The sequence below is a fragment of the Impatiens glandulifera genome, chromosome 4, assembly GCF_907164915.1.
Source record: "Impatiens glandulifera chromosome 4, dImpGla2.1, whole genome shotgun sequence".
In the NCBI taxonomy this organism is placed as follows: Eukaryota; Viridiplantae; Streptophyta; class Magnoliopsida; order Ericales; family Balsaminaceae; genus Impatiens; species Impatiens glandulifera.
In genome coordinates this window covers 3,355,494-3,378,177 of record NC_061865.1, presented here as the reverse complement: position 1 = coordinate 3,378,177, position 22,684 = coordinate 3,355,494, and the positions used below count along the sequence as shown (strand labels likewise).

The window sequence follows — 22,684 nt, the reverse complement described above, 5'->3', positions numbered from 1 at the left end:
TTCATTCTTAAGAAGAACAAATTATTTGATCTACTCCACTGATTTTTCAATCAAATATAGAATACGTTATAATAATAATTTTATAATACGTATTAAACGACTACGATTATTGATCAATGATTTCTCTCTAACTAGATAGTCCGGTAATAATCGAAATAATAACCTACTAAATTAGTTTTTGAATGGTACATAACCATTTTTTAAATCAAAACCATTGTAATGAATATTAAATCTAAAACTTTTAGTTTTTTAATTAAGTTCAATTCAATTAGACTTTTTCATATTAACTTTTTCATATTAAACTCATTTAATAATAGATATTTTCATATTAACTTTTTTCTTTTTTTAATTTAGTGTGTATGCAATTTTGAAATAGAATAAAATGAGGATTTATAATTTGATAGATTTGTTCTGAACCACATCAAAAGTCCGACCTCATCTCCTAATAGCACCGCCAAGTTCCTAGAAGCTTCATTTGTCCCATTCTACCAAATTAAAATTAATGAATTCGGCTGCTTCGATAAAGGTTATTTGAAAAACTTAATCATAAAAAATATCAAATTTTGAAGAGGTGGTGATTTTTTATTTTTATTTTTTTTTATAAAATGATTTAAAGATATTGATTTATATAAAAAGAATAAATAATATTTTAATATTTTGGTTAATGAATCGAATGATTTGATCAATTATAGAAAAATTGAAATAATGTTTAATTTTTTTGATCAATTACTCGTTAGAAAAATGGGTTAATTCGATGCTACCACTACATGTATTTCACTCATGACGTGACACATATACACCCAAGTAAAGTATCACCTCCCTCATTTGTTGATTTTCTTCTCTTTATACATGCACTACCTGTAGTATCGAATTAACCCCGAAAAAAGGAAAAATCAGCCAATCAAATTGTGCCACGTCATTCCCTCCCAAATTCTCTTCCCCAATCATTTATTTTTTTCTTTTTTTTTAATTATTTAAATAACCAACCAAGACCATTGAAAAAGTCCATTGAATTCATTATGTTTAATACACTTTCTCAAGCAATCTAATATATATATATAGAGATAGATAGAAAGAGATCATGGAATACTAACTATCATTCATGTAAAAGCGGCTTACAAAAAAGAATGGGTTCAAGGCTTCATTTGATAATATTAACAATAATAGTAACAGTCGTGTCTTCTTCTTCTTCTTCAACTAATATAGGAGTGGTTATCAATGTCGATTCTCGTATTGGAAAGGAGACTAAAATCGCCATGGAAATCGCAGCCACTCAACAATTCAATAATTCTATTTCTCTTCGTTTTATCATCGCCGGCAACCCCCTTCAAGCTGCTCAGGTCGCCGGTAATTAATTAACCATTTTTCTCATTATCATCATCATCATCAAAATCTCATTTTTCATGCATTTTTTGGGTATTAAGTTCATGAAAAACTGCCATGGAAATTTAGGTTTTTTTATACTTTATTTTCAAGTTAAGAGGTTCAAGGGATCCTTAAAATTTTTAAGAATATCTATATTATTCAACAAAAAAGATATTGATAGTTGAATATATGTATATTTATTATTTCAAAAATTAAATGCTTGTACTGGTTGGTTATTGAATATTGACATTATTGAAGTGTTAGATATTGTTGTTTAGTTAGGCTTGAATATTGGTCAACTAAAACAGTTACTCTATGTATAATAAAATTGAGTTTTATAATTTGACTAAAAAATGTTTGAAAAAACTAATGGCCAAATTGATATTTGATTCATAATTTGACTAAATTGCTTGAAAAAATCAATAGTTTAATTGTTATTTTAAGTTCAAACTTAAATTTTTTTTTTTTATCAAATTTCATTTTGGAATTTTAAATTAAGTCATGTAAGTTTGGATAATTTTTAAAAATTGAATATTTTCTTTTTTTTTATTTTCGAAATTGATTTAAGTGATTATATTTTACACAACATCATAACGGCATAACTTTGTGTATAGTCTATTCATTTGTATTTGTGTTTTGAATTAAATGTTTTTTTCCAAGATATACACGTTCAAAACTATTAAAAAATTATTATTTTGATCGTACAAATGTGATAAACTAACTTAAAAAATAAAAATGTTATATTAAAATAAAAAGACATTTGTTTATTCGTTTGTAAATAAACTTAAATATTATGATAATTGAAACCCAATTTGACGAGCCATAAATTTTGAAGTTCAATTTTCATTTTATAAAAATGCCTTAACTTCATTGCTCAAATATCAATTTAGACAATAACTATAGAAAAAACTGTTTTTGTTTGTCATTATTTTTTAAATATTAGAATTTGTTATCACGATGAGACGAGATCTTAGTCTTAATGTTTGAATTTTGCAGCTAAGGCGATTATTGAAGACAAGAAGGTGGATGTCATAATTGGAATGGAGACATGGGAAGAAACAGCCTTAGTTGCCGAAGTTGGAAACCAAGCTAGAATCCCTGTTATATCCTTCGCTTCTTCGTCAATCGGTTCAATCTTATCGCCAATCCAATGGCCATTCCTCGTCCGAATGTCCACAAACGCTTCATCCGAAGCGCAATGCATCGCTTCCATTATCCACTCCTTCCAATGGCGGAGAATTATCGTAATCTATGAACTCGACCGATACGGAAACGACGGAGGAGCCCTAGCCGCTTTATCCTATCACCTCGGCCGCGTAAACTCCAATATAATTGATTATCTCATCCTCCCGACATTCTCGTCTTTGTCAAATCCAGGAGAATTTATAAGAAGAGAATTTGCAAAACTGTTGGTCAATCAAACACCCCCAAGAATCTTCGTCACGCTCCGGTTATCGCTACAAATGGCGGCTCAGCTTTTCCACGAAGCTAAGTTAGTCGGGCTAATGAATTTCGACTCGGCTTGGCTTTTGTCTAGCAGCGTCTCCGACTTACTAGAGTCCGCCGACGCGTCTCTTATTTCGAACATGGAAGGCGCTCTTGGAGTTAAAAACTATTATCCCGAGAATACTTTTGAATTAAAACGGTTTAAGCGCGAGTTTAAGAAGGCTTTTCGAATAACTTACCCCGATGAAGACATTTCGGAGCCAGGGATCCATGCATTGAGAGCCTACGATAGCATTAATCTCGTTGGGAATGCAACAATTAACCGTAATGACACTAACGGTAAACTAATCGATAAAATCTTATCAAGCAATTTCACCGGTTTAAGTGGAACCATTCACTTTCACAAGGGAGAGCTTTCAGCTCGTCCCGTTTTCTCCATTGTCAACGTTGTTGGAAAGCGATACAAAGAGCTCGGTTTTTGGTCATCTAACTCTGGTTTCTCCGACAGACCATTCGACAACCTCGGAAGCAACAGTATGGAAATATGGTCTGATTTAGTGAGCTGGCCACAAAACTTAACAATAGCAGCCGGTTTGATCAACTGCACGAAAGCAACAGTTCCAAACCCGATCAAGATTGGGATTCCAACCAAAACAGTTTTCGATAAGTACGTGAAGGTTAACATGTCGAACAAAGAATCCCAACCAACCGGTTTCTGCATCGACGTTTTCCAAAACGCGCTTCAGATTCTCGAAAAAAAACATGTCCCATTCCCGCCTCATGTTTTCTGCCCATACGAAGGAACATACGACAAACTCGTTGATCAAGTTGCGAACAACGTGTTCGATGTTGTGGTCGGGGATGTGACTATATTATCAGACAGATTACAGAAAGTGGATTTCAGCCTTCCTTTTGCTGAATCCTACTTGACATTGCTAGCTCCGGTTACTCCAAGAACAGATGATCAATGGCTGTTCTTCAAAACATTCAGCAATGAACTCTGGCTATCCACCTGCTTTATATTTTTCTATAATGTAGTGATAGTTTGGATTTTAGAACATAGGGATAATCCAGAATTTGAAGGGCCTTGGTATAAACAACTAGGGACTGCACTATGGTTCACATACTGTTCAATCTACTATGTTCATGGTAAGTCTCTGAAACACAATTCAAATCACTTCTAAAATCCATCAAAGTAATCAAAAACTGTTTCGACTTTTGATTAGGATCGAAGACTCACAAGAGTTATACCAAGATTGTCTTGGCGGTTTGGTTCTTCGTTGTGATGGCTTTAACAGCGACCTTCACGAGTATCCTGTCGGCTGCAATCACGGTTGATAAGTTAAGGCCAGAGGTAACAGATGTGGAATGGTTAAGAGAACACAATTCAACAGTTGGATGTGATGAAGGGTCTTTCATGACAGACTACTTGGTGAATGTAATGAAGCTCCAAAATGAAAACATCAAGAACATAAGCTATGAACTCGATTACAGAAGTGCATTCGAAAACAGGAATATAACCGGGGCATTCTTGGAACTCCCTTATGCTAAAGCTTTTCTATCGGAATACTGTGGTGGATACAAAACCACTGAACTTCCAGACAGATTTGGTGGATTTGGCTTTGTAAGTATTTCATAATCATCATTAAAATCTTAATTATTTTTCCTCTGTTTATGCTAATATGGGTCTGAAATGTTATGGTTTGAACTTTGAAGGCGTTTCAGAAAGGATCTTGGATGACATCTCACTTTTCAGAAGCAATTCTAAACATGGCAGAGAAAGGGGAATTGAAGAAAATGGAAGATAAATGGTTTCCTCCTTCAAAAGAGTGTTCATCTATGTTAGATTCAAACAACAAAGCTGGTAGATTAAGCTGGATTTCTTTTCAAGGACTTTACCTGATCTCCATCGTCACTTCTTCAGCTTGTTGCCTTATATTTACAATTCGACGACTTCTTCTCCATTGTCGCGAAGCTTGTGGAGGCAATTTAGGGTTAGGGTTGCGTGAAAAAACTAGAGATTATTGGAATAGATTCTGGTCTAGATTGGTTAGTTTCTTACCTCCTTCGGTAAAGAGAACATTTAGAGGGTTTCGGAAAGAGCATAAGAACTCTTTTGATACTAGTACTAACGATCAAGTTTAAAAACAAAAGATATATAATCCGCCATTATAGAAGAATTTGTCAATTCTATGATATGAATATGAAGTGAAATGTTTAATTGAGAAGAAGAGATTGATATGAATAGATTAGGCTTACCTGACATTGAATATAACATCTTACGAGCAGTTGTGCATATATCCTCCAAATGAAATTGCAGAATTGAATTCTTCATTCTTGAAAACAAACAAGCTCTTTGAGTCGAGGAAGTAGTTTTAAACGATAATAACTGTCTTGGAATGGAATGCATTTATCATACCTTTCCTTCCCGTCCAGTTTTACTTCGAGATTTTTTTTAACTGTTCGGTTTGGGAATTCAAAGGGTTATCGTTTATTCTGTATTCTCTTCAAAAAAAAAATATATTATATGTTTATATAATATAATGTAATAGATTGAAAATTTATATTATATTTAAATAATTTTAAAATTCTTATAAAATATAATGAATAAATAAATAAATAAATAATTTTATATATTTTATTGTGTTTAAAATTATGAGACAGAATTGGACGGGACGGGACGGGACGGGACGGGGATATAAATATTATTCTGATCAAATCACCAGTCAAATCGGGAAAAAACTACTTCAAACGGGACAATTTTGTTCAGTTGCGGTTAGACAGTTTCAAATTGACATCCTTAGTTCTGTTGTAACGGTCTCTCGGAGACACGGTCGAGAAGTACCATGCATGGTTGACGGGTTCGAGAGTTTGGAGAGTTTGGTTCGACTGAGACTGATGTCTCATCGGGTTCAGATGGGGATGCGAATTTGGATAAGGAAGATATTTTATTCAAACCTAGAAAGCCTTAGAGCTAGAGTTCCAAAGTCGTAGGTACCTTGATCCATCAATGACCCACGGTCAATTCTCTCTAACCAAGGCGTATGGAGTAGAGTTGAGACTAAAAGGGAAGAGAAAGTCAAACCGTACTCATTGACTTTTCAAGTAACCTTGAAAAGTCCAGAAGGGGCTGTTATTAGAAAACCCTTTAACCTTCCTTAAACTTTGCTTTTGAAGCTTGCTGACTTGGTTTGGTAGTTAAAGTCTTCGAGACCCCATCACATAAGAAAGTCGTGGAGTGACATAAGCCCCTATAGAGAGGTCATTCAGATATGTATGTTCTCATTATGCCTGGATCTAGTATCATAAGTCATATCGTTTCTATTTTTTTGAAAAAACTCAGACGAAAATGAATATATATATATATATCACTTTAAAATTTTGATAAAAAAACATTTATAGAGAAAAAATACATATATCACTTATTTAAATAATTGTTTTTGGTATGAATGAAAAAAAAATAGTTACAGGATATAAAATATTTAAATTTAATGAGAAATTAATTTTAAAAAATATTAAATATTTTAATTAATAAAAAATAAATTAAATAATGATGAGTTTAAATAACCCTTATCAAACAATTAAACAAGGCCTTGATAAGAAAATTTTCAAAACTTATTTTTATGAATAATTTGATATCTAAAATGAATAAATATTACTCTTGCAATTAATTTATTTTCTTGCATTGCAATTGCAGATTCTTGAACAAACTTGAGAATTTATTAGGATCTAATGCAGTTGTGCTTTTAAATTTGAGAAAATTTATCTTCTTGACAAAACTTTAGAATAATTAAGTTGTGGGTTTGTTGATGATTTATTATGTTTATTTAATTAATAGTTTAAATGTTTATGCTTTTGTTTATTCTAAATAGTATATGAAAAATAAAGTTGGGATTAAAACATAACTATGAAAACATTATAAAACGATCTGAATTTATAAACACAAAAACAAATTAATAACATAAAGTGGTCGTGCCGGAGTGGTTATCGGGCATGACTAGAAATCATGTGGGCTTTGCCCGCGCAGGTTCGAATCCTGCCGACCACGATTATTTTTTATTTTTATTCTCTTTTCTTCTTTCATTTAAATTTGAGCTATTTTGCATTATCAAATCATGTATATTGATTGTATTTTCTTTTTCCATTTCATTATTACAATTAGATCATCATATTGATAGTATAATTTTAAAACAAAAATGTTGGTTAATTTAAAAATAGTCGAGCTTAATTCATCAAACTCTTGCTTTATTTTTAAGTATGTTAAAATATTAAATAATCCACTCCATTCATTCCTCCTTTAATTATGACATTATTCAAATCCTTAAATCCATAAGGACCCAACATTCTACATCAAACAAACTTATAAGAAAGAAGTGTAGACAACACAAGAGTTGTCAAGATATCAAATAGGAATAGACTAAAGGGCGAAATAAATAAAAAATCCTTCAGAAGTATCGAAAATAGAAGCAAGTATCATCAGCACAAACCCGAAAAGTATTTACATATGTATTCTTAATTGGCTACCAAATAGAAAGTTCAACCCAACCGTCGTCATAAATGTGTCACAAGCAAATGCAAAGGAACTTCCAAACCGTTAGCATCTCCAAAACATAACACAAACACTATATAAAAGCATATAACCAGATCAATCCTCTTGCCATCATATAGAAGCAATAACTTGGTATATCCACTTTACTATAATATTTGGCACCTATAAAGCCGAATGTCTTCCATATCCGAACCAGCTAAGTTAAGTAATCACCATAAGGTTCAATCACATCACTTGCGGAATTAGGATTCCCAATACCAACCGCCTTTGAATTTGTATTTGTATTCGAACTCCTCCCTTTGGAAGCCCGTTTATTGTCAAAGGGAAATTCAGCAGTAAGTCTTCCCATTTGCTTCTGCAGATCAGCAACTGAATCATTTGTTTTGGTTATCTTTGATTTCGTAATTTTCTTCCCATCAACTTGCTTAAATTCCAGCCTATACAATGCACAAACATTACATTTACTGATCTCATACTCATATAGATGCCATTCAAAGTCTTTTCTAGGTTGTGGATCCATATAGTACGATCTCTTAAGCCCCCCAAATTCATTCATTATTTGCTTCCTTGATTCATGCCAGCCTCGTCCATAGTAGTCCGGTAGTGACCTTTGCTTTCTATTCCCACTCTCAAATGCCCTTCGAGGTTTGTCAAAAAATAGCCATTCTCTAATTGTTTCGCCTTCAAGAACAGTTATATCAAAGAGCTCTGCAAAAGCAAATCATCAAAATATTTTAGATAAGTTTAAAGTACATTATTTTTTAGTTAGATTAACATTTAGATGCATATGTTGTTATTATTCATTCAATTCAATCCAACATAATTCAATAAAGTCTTTGGTTTATTCTCTTCTCTATTATCAATCGGTGGAGGCGTCCAAAATTTTATGCATTAGAAAAGCTTAGCTCTATATACCCGCATTAGAAAAGCTTAGCTCTATATACCCGGGAGGTGGAATCAGAGATCGGCCCTCGTTCAAGTTATACTAAAGGATAGGCACCTTTTGGTATCTTAATTTGATTTGGGATGAAATATTTTACTGAGAGTAAAGTACCCTTCATATAATCACCAGCCTTAGGTAAATCAATAAATACTTTGACCTAGTTTGATGTGGGTTAATTCCAAAAGAAATCCAGTATTCAATCAACAATCTACTCATCATTCAAATCAACAACCAAAATACTCTCTATTTGGTTTTAAATAAACTATACCCCTAATATATTTTTACCCAAAAACCCAATTTCAAATAACCCTAAATCAAGCAAGGTCCAAAACAAATTTATTATGTTGCGTCAAAAAAAACTTACCAGGAGCATTCCACGGGGACTTTGTAGTTGCTGCCCCTTCACACTCGGGAATGCCAGCATCTTTACCTTCTGCTTTTGCAGTTAACGCAGCAAAAAGTAAACCATCTTTCAGCCCAATACCTCCAGGACGAAGAACAGGAGTCATACCAGGTGGACCCTCAATCATCGCTAAAGCTGCATGAAAGTTACTGCAATAGGATTGGCATTCTTGAGCTGGCCTTGGACAATCCCAAAGTGCACATTTTGGACCCAAGAATGCAGAAGGTGGAGGGCATATAATTTGATGAATACCATCCTCTCCACACAGAACCATATCATTAAAACTAAGATAATTGGTTTCGACATCTTGAAGTAACTCATATGGTTGATAGTCCAACTGAGAATTAAAACACAAGTTATTCACTCCTGAAGGGGAGCCTTTAAACTCATCGACAAATTGAATTGTTGGTTGCTGTAACCCCTGAATCCCATTGAAACCCTAAAACAAGATCAATAAGCAAATTCACATACCCTATGATTGGCAATAGAAAAGAATAAGAATTACCTCTTCAAAGACAGGTTTTTTATTGTCTGATTCAAGCTTAGGAACAGCTAGAGTACTAGTAGCATCATCTTCTTCCTCACCCATATGCAGCAACCTATAAATTTCCGAGGAAAACGAACCATGACTTCCATCCTAGAAATTCAACCAAAGAAGAATAACATAATTATGAAAACAACAACCTAAAACCCATTTAAACAAGGATTAAGCACCTGCTGTAAAGAAGGAGCTGGAGAAGGTTCGTTAAGTTCAGCCTTCCATTCACGAAGCATCTGATTAACCTGTTCTTCCAGTACCGTCATATCAACCGTGCGACTCTCCTTCCTCGCTGATTGTAGATCTGTTAACATACCTTGAAGATCATCGACACGATTCTTTGCTCTGTCTTTGTAGAGTTTATGTGACACGGACTTTGATACTCCGTTCATCGTACCTTTACCCATTCTCTCCACTTCACAAATCAATCATCGGCGATCAGTGGTCTATCTCCGGCGAAGAGACGCCCATAATGCGATCGTCTTCTTCGCGGCAAAAAGCTTAAAGGGGGGTGTCTGTTCTTTTCCTAAATCTCACCCGCATTTTCTAAGCTGTCAAAATTGGGAGGGAGGGCCCATATGAAAACACTTTTTTGACTCTTGTATAATAAGATTGCTTCAATTTCAATTTTTAATAAATTAATTGTTGTCTTTTTTATTTATTTTTTCAACACATGTTATCTAATTTAAATTTTAATGGCTGAATTTCAATCTATTGGGATTTCGGTCGGTGATATTTATAAATAAAAGATTAATAATACTAATTTAATCACCGAATTTTAGCGTATTAAGAATTTTAACTATTAATTTAAAAAATTGGTAGTCAAAATTTTTCGTCTATTTAAATTATTGAAATTGATATTTTATTTATTTATAAATGTAATGTAAATAATAAATTAACAATGTTTGAAATCGTTAAGATAAAATATTGTTTTTGTATAATTTTAATAATAAGAATCCTTAAATTGTAAGGTTCGAAAAAGGAGGACAGAAATCTCAATTGATCCCATCATCCCAATAAGGAGCCACATTTTGATAAATTAGTCAATTTTTATTTGGATTTACAAAAAAAATTATTTAAAGAAATTTAATCGATGATTATGCAAAAATCATCCAAAGAGTGTTTATAGACAATTAAGGGTCCTTTCGTTTGGTACCATTTTTTAATCGGACTAGCCTTACTTGACTTTTATGGGATAAAAAGTGATTAAGTCAAGACAAAGTCTATCTTCGCTCCCATGGCGGTAAGTGCGATAGATTTCTAATAGAACATAACCAAAAATAGGACAAAATAGCAATTTGTCTAACGCGAGTCCTGTACCAATCAAGTAGTCTAATTTGATTATAGTAAATACAAAATTCTCGGTGAATTGAATTGCAGCTTCCAAGATGTTGCTCACCTAGATTGGTTTATATAATTTATGCATTGTTTGATTGTAACTTAAAGCCTTAAACGACATGACTATGTTTGTTTCACATGACAAAATGTGATAATATTAATCATAAATGGTTGAAAATGATAAAATATCAACCAAGACATTTTTGGTAAATACTAAAAAACATTTAAACAACAAACAAACGAATCAGAACCTACAAAGCCTAATAAATAAAACGCAGAAATTGTAAAAAATAGAGTACTAGACTTGTGACACAAGAGGAGAAATTGTTGATAGTTTAGAAAAAAATATGGTTTAAATGAAAGTAAAATTAGGATGGTAGAAGTTAAAGTAACGAATTGTGAGCTGTTTAAATTTAATGAAAATTTTTGATATGTATATAACATGTAACAAAAAAAAATATATAATGAATTTTGAGACGATAGATGAAAGCATCAAATTTAATTGTGCAAAAGTTAGTCCTTAAATTTGGGTTAAAGAAATAAATATGATGATTATTAAAGATAAAAGTGTAATATGCTTATATAATTTTGGTTGTTTTTTTAAATTAATTAATTCCTTTTTACCTTAATAAGATAAGCCAACTCAAAAAGTTTATTGAATTAGAATTGACAATCCATGCTTAAGCCCTAAAAAGAAGGCTAAGATTTAGGGGAACCACTAGAATGATTTTGTATCAATTTCCAGCAATTTATCCATTTGCCAAATTTAGTTTTTTTGCCAGCCTATCACACATAAAATAATTCAATTTGACAGTTCACCCCCACTTAAAAAAGGTTTTTCATTTCAATTAAACCTCTCATGCTTAGAAAAAACAATTCATTTTTCAGATAAACGAATCGAAACGAGTTCTAAATAATGGTTTCCACAGTTTTTTTGAAAACCGATAAATTCGAGGTCAAGCTTGAAGGAATCAAATACAAGGCGGTAGATTTCGAGCCATTTCATATCATGGACTTACTTTTCCGCAATGGCAAGGTTTGGAGGCATCCACCCGTTGTAGGGATAGATGTCATGCGACATCCTCGTGATCCTAGGATGGCGTTGCTTTTCTTGAGCTTTGGAATTGGTTGTGTCATTCTAAGATTTCGCCTCGGGGAGGAATTACCGAGTCCCATCATGGACTTTCTAAGGGACGAGAGGATTGTCTTTGCAGCATTTGGGGTACCCGAAAAAATGGACATGTTTCCGTTTGAGAGTTTGGAATTGTTCAAACACTTGGTTGACGTCGGATATTTAGCGAGTGAACTATACAATGATGAGAGTCTTAGAAAATGTGAATTGGCGGAATTGGCTCGTAGGGTATTGGGGATTAGGAGCATGATTGGGCTTACACGACCAGGGTTGTCGAGTAAGCCCACACGGATCAAGTGCACCATGTGTGAGGTTTTCGTTTCAACTGTCATAGCAATGGCTCTAGAGAAGAGGAGGAATTGTAGTAGCGAACAAATGAACACTTCGCCCAAGAAGAACGTCCCAACATCGTTCAAGAGAATTATTAAACTAACCACATTGTACCGTAAAAGTTTGTCAAAGAAAATGACGACTCTCAAAAGAAAATCTTTACTTAACTCTCCAAAGTCAACCTCGAGAAACCGCCATCAAGGAACACAAAGCGAAGAGGGTTCGTCTTCGAATGGGCAATTGAAGAGCATATTGAAAAGCCCATATGAAAGTTGTTCCAAAACAGGTTCTATAAGAAGAGCTAATACCAAAGGATATAATGTCTCATTCAAGGAAGAACTTATTGAATGAAATTATTTAATTATTATATGTTGTTATATTTATTGATTATATTGTCAATGTTCTTGTCTATCTCTATATTTGATTTCTGTTACACAATTTCAACAAAATAAAATTTTAAACTTCTGCAATAAATTAAAATATATATCAACTTTTCCAATAAAATACACACTATATATAGATTTCACATAATCATATCAAAATAACTTATTATAGTTAGGGTTAGTTTAATTTAGAATATAATTTTAAATAAATTTTGATTGAGTAATAGTTTATTACTTAATTTATACTAATAAATTACCAAAAAAAAGTAAATCGATAGGAAAATTTAGAACAAATAAAAATATGAAGGTGAAACTAATTTAATTATATTTGAGTTTGAACATAAACAAAATCTAAATTTATTTTAAAATTATTTATTTTCAAATAATATTCTAAAATATATCTTAAAAAAATTAGAAGGAAGTTTATTTATCATTTTTTATTTATTAAAAAGTTTATAGAAAATTGAAAAGTCGTCATTTTTATGGTCTATCCGATGACTTTCTAGCATCGGAGGGTGTCTTATGTCTCTTTCCATTACTCATATGTTTTGTTCGGTACTTCTATTTAGTCGGATCGGATTTATTATATTAAATTTTTGTAATTTGAATAATATTATCAATCTTTGGTGGGTCGTTTACTATTTATATCCTCTAAATGTGTTGATAATCATGGAGTGTTATCGAATTTGAAGTTATTTTTATTTTTCTAATAAAGAGTTTTTAACATGTATTTTTTTTATGAGTTTCTCGTTATTTTGACCGTATTTGTAGATAATAAGTTATCATTTTGCATAACTTTTTAAGAAATTGTTTATTAATTTTCAGACAAAGACAATTTCAAAGTCGCTCATAATTTTGGATAGAGATTTTTTCGACCCCACTTAATTGATTTGTTCGGCTTATCTCGAAGATAAGTTTGTCATTGAAGTATATTGATAAAAATGTTGTTACATGATTTCTAATAGAATTTTAACATTTGTAAATCTATATTTAAATTAATATTCAACTAATAATATTTAAAAATAAAAAACAATAATGAGTGAACCGGTTAAATTGAAAAAGGAAATCAGCAAAACCCTGGAATCATAAACCGGCTAAGAATCATTTCAAAGGTCTCCTCTGTTCCAGCTACCTGCGGCGAACTGCAATGTCTGCTTCCGTCGCCGCCGCCGTGAGATCCTCCGTTAGAAGCGCAGCACTGAATCTCGCTGGCCGCGCAAAACCCAAATCTTCTATGTCGGGTTTGCCTTCTCCATCGCAAAAATCACTGTCTCCTCGAATTTTCAGGTCTGTTTACTGATTTGATCACAAACATTCAGCTGAGTTGCATAATCATCTCGTCTATTCTTTATTATAGGTTAACTAGATCTCCAGTAGAAATGGGCAGCGTCTCTGTTGTGTCTATGCTTCCATACCACTCGGCCACTGCTTCTGCGTTGCTCAATTCGATGCTCTCTGCTACTCCACAGTCCTTTGGTTGGACATTTGATGGTATGTAGATCTCTCTGTTTCTCTCTCACTTTAATTTTTGAGGAAATGATTGGTTTAATGGAATGGAATGGAATTGAATTGACAATTGTTCAATTTAGGGTTTGTTGTTCATCAATCACATAGCTCATTCTCATTTTGTTACTCTGCTGAAATTCATAGTCTTTGGCTTTCATTGTTTGATTTAGGGTATAGGGTACCTGTTTCTTTTTGCTATTACCCCAAAATGAGATAGATGATTCTATTATGTATCTTCATTGATTGGTAATGAGTGATTGGCACTTCAAACCATTTTCATTTGATTGTTTGACTAAAACCAAATGAAAATCTGAAGTTTGATTTTTATTTGTATGGTGCGAGTTGAAGGTCTATTTAGATTCTGCACTTCTGTTCTATTGTAGGTTCGTGAGTCGTGACTAGTCGAAGAAGATCATGCAAACCACCAGTTGGAGAAAGTACTTACTAATCCAATATATAAACATCTGAATTAGAATAGAAATGTGGTCCGATAAGTGTATTATCAGTTTTTGATCAACTTCGAGCAAATCCTCTGAAAGATAGTTGCTAGCATCAGATTAAATGACTTTTGTTTTGTTTTTAATGTCTATTTTCTTACATGTTGAGTAATTTTTGAATTCAACAATCCATCAACTCAGGTTGCATTGATGATGCATGATGCAAGTGGTGGATTTCTTGGGAAACTTCGGAAAAAAGAGCAGATTGTGTTAGTTTGGCTCTAACCCTTTTTTTGTTTTCGCTTTTGTATTAGCATTGAGACGTTTGTATTGCTACGGTTTTAACTTCATTTAATGAATCTAGTGTTTTTCCATGTTATACATTGTTAACAATACAATCTGCATTTATTCATATTGTAATGAGCTATTCTATAAACTTTAAAATGTATGGGTATATAATTTTGGATATGATTTCACAACTTAAGCTCGATTTCAAATAATGAAAGGCCCTACATATATGAAGAGAAACAAGGCATATCAAACAATAATTTTCCTTAACATGGTTTTGTTGCAACACTAATTGTATACCAGACATACCCATAATATATATAATAACCTAGTTTAGCATCAGCCACAATTAAAAAAGATTGTAAAATAAATTATCCAAATTCAATAAGCATAATCAAAATACTACTTTTGAGCAAAATCATTCCAAGATACTGCTTTTGAGCAAAATCATTCCTGAACCACATTTACCAATTCATACTCGATCAAAGACAGGTTATTATCCTCTTTAACCGCAAAATCTGCAGCCTCCGTCACCTCAACGAGTCCCCACTTGTCTACCGCCAGCCTCATTGACCCTTTGAACATATCAATCTTTGCATTGCGAATATTCACAGTCGCACCTGCTTTCATCAGCTCAACTGCATATAACAAACAAATATCAAGAACTTGTTCTGTAAATTAAGCTATGAACAAATCAAATGCAGTTGTTGTTAGTTATGAAAGAAACATCAAAATTGATAAAGGCAATTGATCATCAATTACTATAGTCAGAATAGCCATTGGATAATCTTCAAAAGTAATGAAGTTCATCCTGTTACCATTAGCTTTAATGTGACCATAAAAGAGAAGAAGACCCATAACATCACTAATCAACCCTAATTTTCAAAGCATAAAGAAAATTTAGTACCACAATCTCAATCAATTTCATATTGGTCAGAAATGAGACCATGAACATGACTGTCGCCCTGCATTATGCAAAACAAAGACTACACAAGCAGGATAATGTACTGAATTTGTTCATAAACATATTACAAGGGCGAAAAAGAAAGACCTTGCTCGTTGCGGGCAGTGAAGAGAATAGCCCCGGTTTCGTCACCAATTAAGCACTCGGCGATGTGGGTCTGACCACCTGTGCCGGGTCGGTTAGGGAGAGGACCATTGCGGGTTTTCTTGTTCAAAACTGTGTTGGAACTGACAACCTTAACAGTGAGTGTGTGTCCATTTGTACCTGGTTTCAATTGATCTACCTTAACGAATACTGGCTTTCTCATTGCCGGTTTCGACACAGAACTTCCGCCTCCACCTTGCTCCTGCTTTGGTGAAGCCATTGAAGACTGGATTGATTATCTGTTAGAACAAATGTATTTCGATTTCAGGTTTGTTGCCTATCTACTCAAAACCCTAACCCTAGCAGATTTATATATATTTGAAGAGAATATGTTAGGGGCAAAGGAAAATCAAATGTAGTTTAAACGACATCGTTTAAGAATAAATCATACAAAACAATTATATTAAATTTGAGTTATATTTTAAATTATAATTTATTTTTATTTTGTTGATAAATAGTTAATTTAGTATAATTAAACGATAATCTACATACAAAAATTAATTTTAAAAAATAAGATATAAAAAATACTCTCTCAATGGAAAATTTGAGGAGATGAACCCAATAATAAGCCTAAATGCGGAAAATATGAGAGCATAAATTAAATAGTGTTGTTGACCCTTTTTTTTTCTGACGAAAATGCCCCTATTGCGTGACACAATACAATTTTTATTTTTTTTATTTTTAAAAAAATTTTAATTAGGAATTTTTTTTGAAAAAAAAATAGCCCAGTTGCGTCACGCAATCGCGAGACGAAAAAAAAAAAACCATCTCACGATTCCGGTTGCGTCACACAACCTCCGACATGGGCAAAATCGTCCAAAAACAATAAAAGGGGTCACCAACGCTTTTTTTTTAAACTTTGAACTTTCCGAATTTAATAACTTTTTGAGGTTCATCTCCTCAAATTTCCTCTCTTAATATCCTTCGATAGTTCACTTCAAGCCCAATTTTGTAAGAAATACCAACAAAAATCATGATAACAATTTTGTAAGAAATACTAACAAAAATCATGATAAGTGGTTCATATATTTATTTTATATATATACATATATGATTACAAAATTAATTCAAATTATGATATAATATTTATAAGAGTTCTATTTATTATGTATAAATTTTTCTTTCCAATATACATTAAAGAAATAACTCTATATTAAAAAAAATTATTCATAAATGTCATAGTCATCAAATGCACAATAGACAATATTAACATAAAATGACCCACCAAAATTGAAAACACAAAAATTGAATAAAAAGATATACGAGACATAAATATGTTTATAATAAACAGGAAATCGTAACGAGCAAACCAAAAAAACAAACTCAAATCTTTGTGATAGAAGAAAAAACGAGACACATTTTTATACTAGTAAAACTATTTAAAGATAAAACAAAATTAACTTAAAGTTTTTTTATTTAAAGATAGAGAGAATTGCATATGAAAAAATATATAATTTAACATAAATATTCATACATATTAATATATTACTAATATTTAAAACAAATTCCAAACAAGCTATAAATTATATAATGTTTGTTAAGTGAAGCATTAATTTGAGAAATAACTAAAAAAAGCTTTTTATGAGAATGATTTTATATTCAAAGTTTAAATACATATATAAAAACTTTGAATAGTATAAGGACTTATTTTATTTATAAATGTTCTCCATTTAATACATTGACCAGGCGCGTGAAAATAATTTCCTCATTTGGCGAGTCATTGTACGTTCAAGGTGTATCCGATGATAATGATAAACCCTTACCTAAAAAAAACAGAACCGGGGCGGGTTTGCCGGCATTCGTGTTTCCAAGCACTAAATGAGTGATCCATTACGTGTCTCTTTCTAATTGGTTTGTCCTTTCTAAACGGTTCATAAAGACCAAAACATCATCCACTTAAATAGTCCCTAACTTCTCAACAAATTGTAAAATAAAATGTCAAACTTATTAAAAAATAAATATTACATATTTCTCTGTTTTGAATACATTATATATATGAATTAAGATTTTATAATATTATTTTTGTGATATATTAATAGATATTTTGTTGAGATTTTAAAGATTGAGGTTGTTATTAAATATAAGAAATCTTTAAGGAGTTGAATAGTCTATGTAACTAGATTGGAGGACTGATTTGTTCGACATCAGAATCGGATAACCTACGAAAATTGGAAAAGCTAATTTTCTCTCTCCAAATCAAAGCCGCCCGCCGACCCACATCAGATCGTTTGGATTGTCAACAGCTGTGAATTTATCCTCAATTGTCTGCCGTCTTCCTCTAAGGCCTTGTTTGGAATACCATTTTTTATTTGTTAGGATTATGGTATTTATAATATGGGTTCTATTTGTTTTTTTATTTATAATACAAATTCTTCCATTTTTTTTGAATTGAGAGAGAAGAAAATAGTTTAGAAATAATTTTCTTTGTAAATTTTGGTTAAAATTAAGTCATTTAACCAAACATGTTATAGGTTTCATCATTACACGTGTATGGTAGCAACTTATTCGGTGGTGCCGTGTATAGCTTCCTTCTTGTTTGAATCTTGATTATTTATTTGTTTGGGTTGAATAAAATATGTTTATTTGTATTGTCTATTATTTTATGTTTTTATTTTCAAGTTATTTCTTAATAATGACAAACTTCATTTTTTTTTTATTATTCGTCAAAAGACTCAAAACTAGTGTAGTTAGCTCATTTATTATAAATAAAATTAATCAAACAAGCACAATATTTTTTTATTGTTTTTTGAGGTTTGTTTTATCAAATAATATTTAAATTTAAATTATGTTATATAAATAATTTGAACTATAATGATTTTATTAATTTATGATTTTATATAAAAAAATAGAGAAAAAGTTATTTTAAGTAAATACAAATGTTGAGTGATATATGAAAGAGTAAAGAAAAATAGAAAAAATTAGAATTGATACGTTTTTTTTTATATATATATATATATATATATATATATATATATTTTAATGTAGCATTTCTTTTTTGAGATAAATGCATTCAATTGTAGAAGTTGATATGGTATGAATGAGTAAAACTATTTGATTTGAATTTTTTTATATTTATTTTCACAAAATTTTGTAATATCTACATCATTTTATATATTATCTATTGTTTTGAATTTGAAGTATTTATTTTTTAAAATTGAATATTTTTTTAAATCAAATTGTTCTGTCTTAAGAAGTGTGTGATACATGGAAGAGTAAAAGAAAAAAATAATAATATATTTTACAAATATAATAAATAATTATTATACTTTTTTTAATTTGATAAGTGTTATTTTAAACTTTTTATAAAAGTATTATTATATACTTTATTTTTTAATAATTTAATTAATTAAACCAAATACATTTTGATATTAAAAAACATTATAGTAATAAAAAGAAGCTACAAAAGCATATATATTAATTAATGAATAAATGAGAGAATTAAATATAAATTTTGATGGCGGCTGGTGTTCTTTGATGAGTCAAATCCCTTGACTGTGCTCTTGTTTTGTGTTACACAAAGTTGTTCTTCTTCTTTCTCTCTCTATATAATCACCCTTCTTCTCCGTCCTTCTCTCTAGACCTCACACCTCTTTTTGCTCTGGTCTCCGTTTTCACAACCACAAATATTAAGTAACCGCACCCCTTTTATTTATACCACACACCACAACCCACGTCCCCATTTCCATCCTCTTTACTAACTCTCTTCTCCATGGCGCCGAAACACAAGGCGGCCAACCTTACTCATGCCGGCGGCGCCGGCGCCGAGGTTCATTTCAGAGGTGTCCGTAAAAGACCATGGGGTAGATATGCTGCCGAGATCAGAGACCCTGGTCGAAAGAGTCGTGTTTGGCTAGGCACTTTTGATACAGCCGAAGAAGCCGCTCGTGCTTATGACAATGCCGCTCGTGGCTTCCGTGGTTCCAAAGCCAAGACCAACTTTTCCCTCCTCGACCTAACCCTAACCCAAAACACCATCATTAGCCATCTCAACAAAACCAACTCTAATCAGAGCCCAAGCCAGACCAGCACCATCGAATCCTCCAGTCCTCCTCCGCCGCCGCCACCCCCGCTTGATCTCACGTTAGGTTTCCGTTCCGGATCTGCCGCAGTTCGTTATCCCATCCAGAACCGTCAGTTTTCTTTTCCGACCGGACATCATCCTATGTTTCTCAACACTGTTTTTCCAACCGGAATACTAATCCAACCGCCCGCCCAGAAAAACCCATGTCCGATTCTCTTCCGACAACCTTCGGCGGCGGATTTTTCCTCCGCCGCCGCTGGCGGTGTACAGAGCGATTCGGATTCATCATCTGTTATTGACCTAAACAACACCGATGACGATTCAAAGCCGCCGCCGCCGCCGAGGAAACTGTTCGGAGTTGATCTGAACCTACCTCCGCCAGCAGAAGCTTTATAAAAAGGTATTGATCCATCAATCAATCAATTTTCCGTTTCTTTATTCAAGATAGGAGAGAGATCTGGGTAACAACATCGATAAATCCACCGCCGCCGCTGTTGCCGTCGCCGCCGTGCCGTCGATGTGAATTAATACGCTAGTTTGATCTTTTTTTGTATGTTTTTTTTACGACTCTGAAGAACTTGAGATAGATTGATGATTCATCAGTAGTCGTTTCATAACCTAATGAATGTTTTTTTTTTTTTTTTTTTTTTTTACTGATTCTACTTTTCCATGTAATCAAAGTTATGTTTTTCGTAAATGGAACAGAGAACAGTCAGTATAATTTTAGATCTATGAATTTTCATCTTGCCGCCGCCGGTGAACCTTCCGCCGCCTACGACACGTGTGATCCACGTGGTACGGACGGTTCCTCGATGTGGGGGGAAGGGGTGCGTTTCGTCGAACATATTCCGTTAATTATTTAATGAATACTAATTTAGGTCTTGTTCGGTTAGATTATAAAATGAATGACACGAATGAAACTGAAGCGCCGTACACGGTTAAAAAAAAAAAAAAAAAAAAAAAAGTTAACAGCGCACATAGGAAAGTAGAAAAATGACACGCGCTGGTATTGTGTTTGTCACGCGCGTGACTATATAAAAAGGATAAGCGGTTTATTTTATGTATCTGGGATAACGTTGAGTTGACTGACGGAGGTAGGGCAGGCGGTCTGTCCAGATTCCTTAACTGACACGTGTCTGTAAATGTTTCAATCTTCTCTCATTGATATTTATTAATTAATATATAGAAGAAGAATATTAAAAAAAACTAATGATCATTTATTTTTTAATTTTTAATTTGAGTCGGAAAAAGTAAGGAAGGCCGCCCGGCCGACAGGGACAATCAGTGGGGACCACTTTAAGACGCGGCTGCCGCTTTTCTTTTTTTTAATTTCATTTTATATTTTTTAATTGTATGTAAATTGACATTTGAAAACAATTTAACTTATTAAATTAAAGTTCAATGGGAATGAAAAACCAATAATTAAGCCTTCTTTAAAGTTCAATGGGAATTAAAATAAAAATTAGAAAGCTTATATGATTGTCGAACTCAACTATTGAATAATTGATATTGTTATTATTTATCATAATCTTCCTTTTTAATTAATTAAAATACTGGTAAATTAATATTATTTTGTATAAGTTGATAAAATTATCGTTATTTAAATTGAAGTAGCAAATTCCTCTTATTTAGAGTTTAGATAGGATATTGTCTTTTCTTTTTATGTGTTTTTTTTAAATAAATTGTTCTATAAAAAAATAAGTTGTTTGAGATTTTTTTATATGAATTATTAAAATGTTTTTATATTTAAAATAAATAAATTTAATTATAAATAACATAAAATATTTTAATTAATAAATTAAATAATTTTATTTTATAAAAAATTAAATATAAAATAAAATATGCCACCTCTCTTGCAAAAGGAATTTTCAGAATTAGGATTGGTTGAGATTAACGTTATTTAAATAACTTATAGACAAAAATAACTACGAATAATAATTGTTAGAATATATATATATATATATATTTTAATGTATTAAATTTTAGAAAATAAAAAATAAAAAATCACAAGTACGTAGCAAAACGAATAATAAGAAATAAGAAGTATTATTCTTGAGTATATTATTTATGTACACTTAATTTAAAAAAATAAATTTAACACATTATTTTTATATTTATTAAATCACTTAATTTATAAATTACTATATTATTATTTTATTTGATTATATTTATATTTTAGATATATAAAATATAATAATTATTTATTTACAAAAATCTTAAATAATTTAGTATTAATTTCTTTTTGAAAAAATCCATAAATATTTAAAAAAAAAACTAAAATCAAACAAATCCGTAAATAAGACTGTATACGTGTGGTGTGGGTAGATAGCCACCACTAAAAGCTTGTTTGATTATATTATTTGTTACACTTGTTTGTTTTTTTATGGAAAAAATAAAATCACTATTTGATCAATAACAATTTTTTAAAACATAAAGTAAAATAAAAAAAAAAGAAAAGAAAGTTATCTATCATCAAATTATTTAAATGACTAATAAAATATAAATTCTTTAATTTATGCATACCATTTAAAGATTGTATGTTTTGTGGGGGTAATTTGATAAAATATAAAAATAGTATGGAGGTTCATTATGATTCGTTGTTAGAAATCAATTTATTTAATGTTGTAAAATGAGTCGGCAGCCGTTGAAACCAAACAAGGCCTTAATATTTATTGGACCAAAGCTTACGGCTGTGATGGCCGCGTGACGATGTGACGTGTCGGATATTGACAGACAGCTCGCGTCGGCTGCTTTATTAATGGTGGGGTAAAACCGGTATTTCACTTCTATAAAAAGCCTTGTGGGACCCTTCCACGAAAGCGTGGACTGGACTGGACCGGGCCGCCTCTCTCTTTCTTAACAGCTACCTTTGATAGCCGGTCTTTTTAAATAATATT

General features: G+C 31.9%; 5 protein-coding genes and 1 non-coding gene across 8 annotated transcripts; 4 read left to right on the top strand and 2 right to left on the bottom strand.

The window, feature by feature from the left end:
* Positions 1 to 1,144: 1,144 nt before the first annotated feature.
* LOC124933584 (glutamate receptor 2.7-like) lies at positions 1,145 to 5,135 on the top strand. The gene is made up of 4 exons (XM_047474006.1): positions 1,145 to 1,347; positions 2,362 to 3,960; positions 4,038 to 4,435; positions 4,528 to 5,135. Exons 1-4 carry the CDS (start codon positions 1,257 to 1,259, stop codon positions 4,954 to 4,956), a joined length of 2,517 nt encoding a protein of 838 aa, XP_047329962.1. The 5' UTR covers positions 1,145 to 1,256; the 3' UTR covers positions 4,957 to 5,135.
* A 1,642-nt stretch (positions 5,136 to 6,777) lies between these two features.
* TRNAS-AGA lies at positions 6,778 to 6,859 on the top strand. The gene has a single exon. It is a non-coding gene; the product is annotated as a tRNA-Ser (tRNA).
* Positions 6,860 to 7,238: 379 nt separating this feature from the next.
* LOC124936579 (transcription factor VOZ1-like) lies at positions 7,239 to 9,769 on the bottom strand. 2 transcript variants are annotated; one of them, XM_047477087.1, is made up of 4 exons: positions 9,421 to 9,769; positions 9,212 to 9,343; positions 8,668 to 9,145; positions 7,239 to 8,068 (listed from the first exon to the last, which is right to left on the bottom strand). In XM_047477087.1, exons 1-4 carry the CDS (start codon positions 9,649 to 9,651, stop codon positions 7,557 to 7,559), a joined length of 1,353 nt encoding a protein of 450 aa, XP_047333043.1. In that variant the 5' UTR covers positions 9,652 to 9,769; the 3' UTR covers positions 7,239 to 7,556. The 2 variants fall into 2 exon arrangements, with proteins under 2 accessions (XP_047333043.1, XP_047333044.1); XM_047477088.1 differs by having other exon boundaries at positions 8,668 to 9,127.
* Positions 9,770 to 13,506: 3,737 nt separating this feature from the next.
* LOC124936916 (protein NUCLEAR FUSION DEFECTIVE 6, mitochondrial-like) lies at positions 13,507 to 14,742 on the top strand. 2 transcript variants are annotated; one of them, XM_047477448.1, is made up of 4 exons: positions 13,507 to 13,714; positions 13,785 to 13,918; positions 14,317 to 14,370; positions 14,572 to 14,742. In XM_047477448.1, the coding sequence occupies exons 1-3, from the start codon at positions 13,575 to 13,577 to the stop codon at positions 14,322 to 14,324; spliced, it is 282 nt and encodes a 93-aa protein (XP_047333404.1). In that variant the 5' UTR covers positions 13,507 to 13,574; the 3' UTR covers positions 14,325 to 14,370; positions 14,572 to 14,742. The 2 variants fall into 2 exon arrangements, with proteins under 2 accessions (XP_047333404.1, XP_047333403.1); XM_047477447.1 differs by lacking the exon at positions 14,317 to 14,370.
* A 163-nt stretch (positions 14,743 to 14,905) lies between these two features.
* LOC124936012 (uncharacterized protein At4g28440-like) lies at positions 14,906 to 16,059 on the bottom strand. Its single transcript, XM_047476463.1, has 2 exons — positions 15,710 to 16,059; positions 14,906 to 15,296 (listed from the first exon to the last, which is right to left on the bottom strand). Exons 1-2 carry the CDS (start codon positions 15,984 to 15,986, stop codon positions 15,106 to 15,108), a joined length of 468 nt encoding a protein of 155 aa, XP_047332419.1. The 5' UTR covers positions 15,987 to 16,059; the 3' UTR covers positions 14,906 to 15,105.
* A 3,246-nt stretch (positions 16,060 to 19,305) lies between these two features.
* LOC124936590 (ethylene-responsive transcription factor 4-like) lies at positions 19,306 to 20,521 on the top strand. The gene has a single exon (XM_047477102.1). The coding sequence runs from the start codon at positions 19,476 to 19,478 to the stop codon at positions 20,181 to 20,183; it is 708 nt and encodes a 235-aa protein (XP_047333058.1). The 5' UTR covers positions 19,306 to 19,475; the 3' UTR covers positions 20,184 to 20,521.
* Positions 20,522 to 22,684: the final 2,163 nt, after the last annotated feature.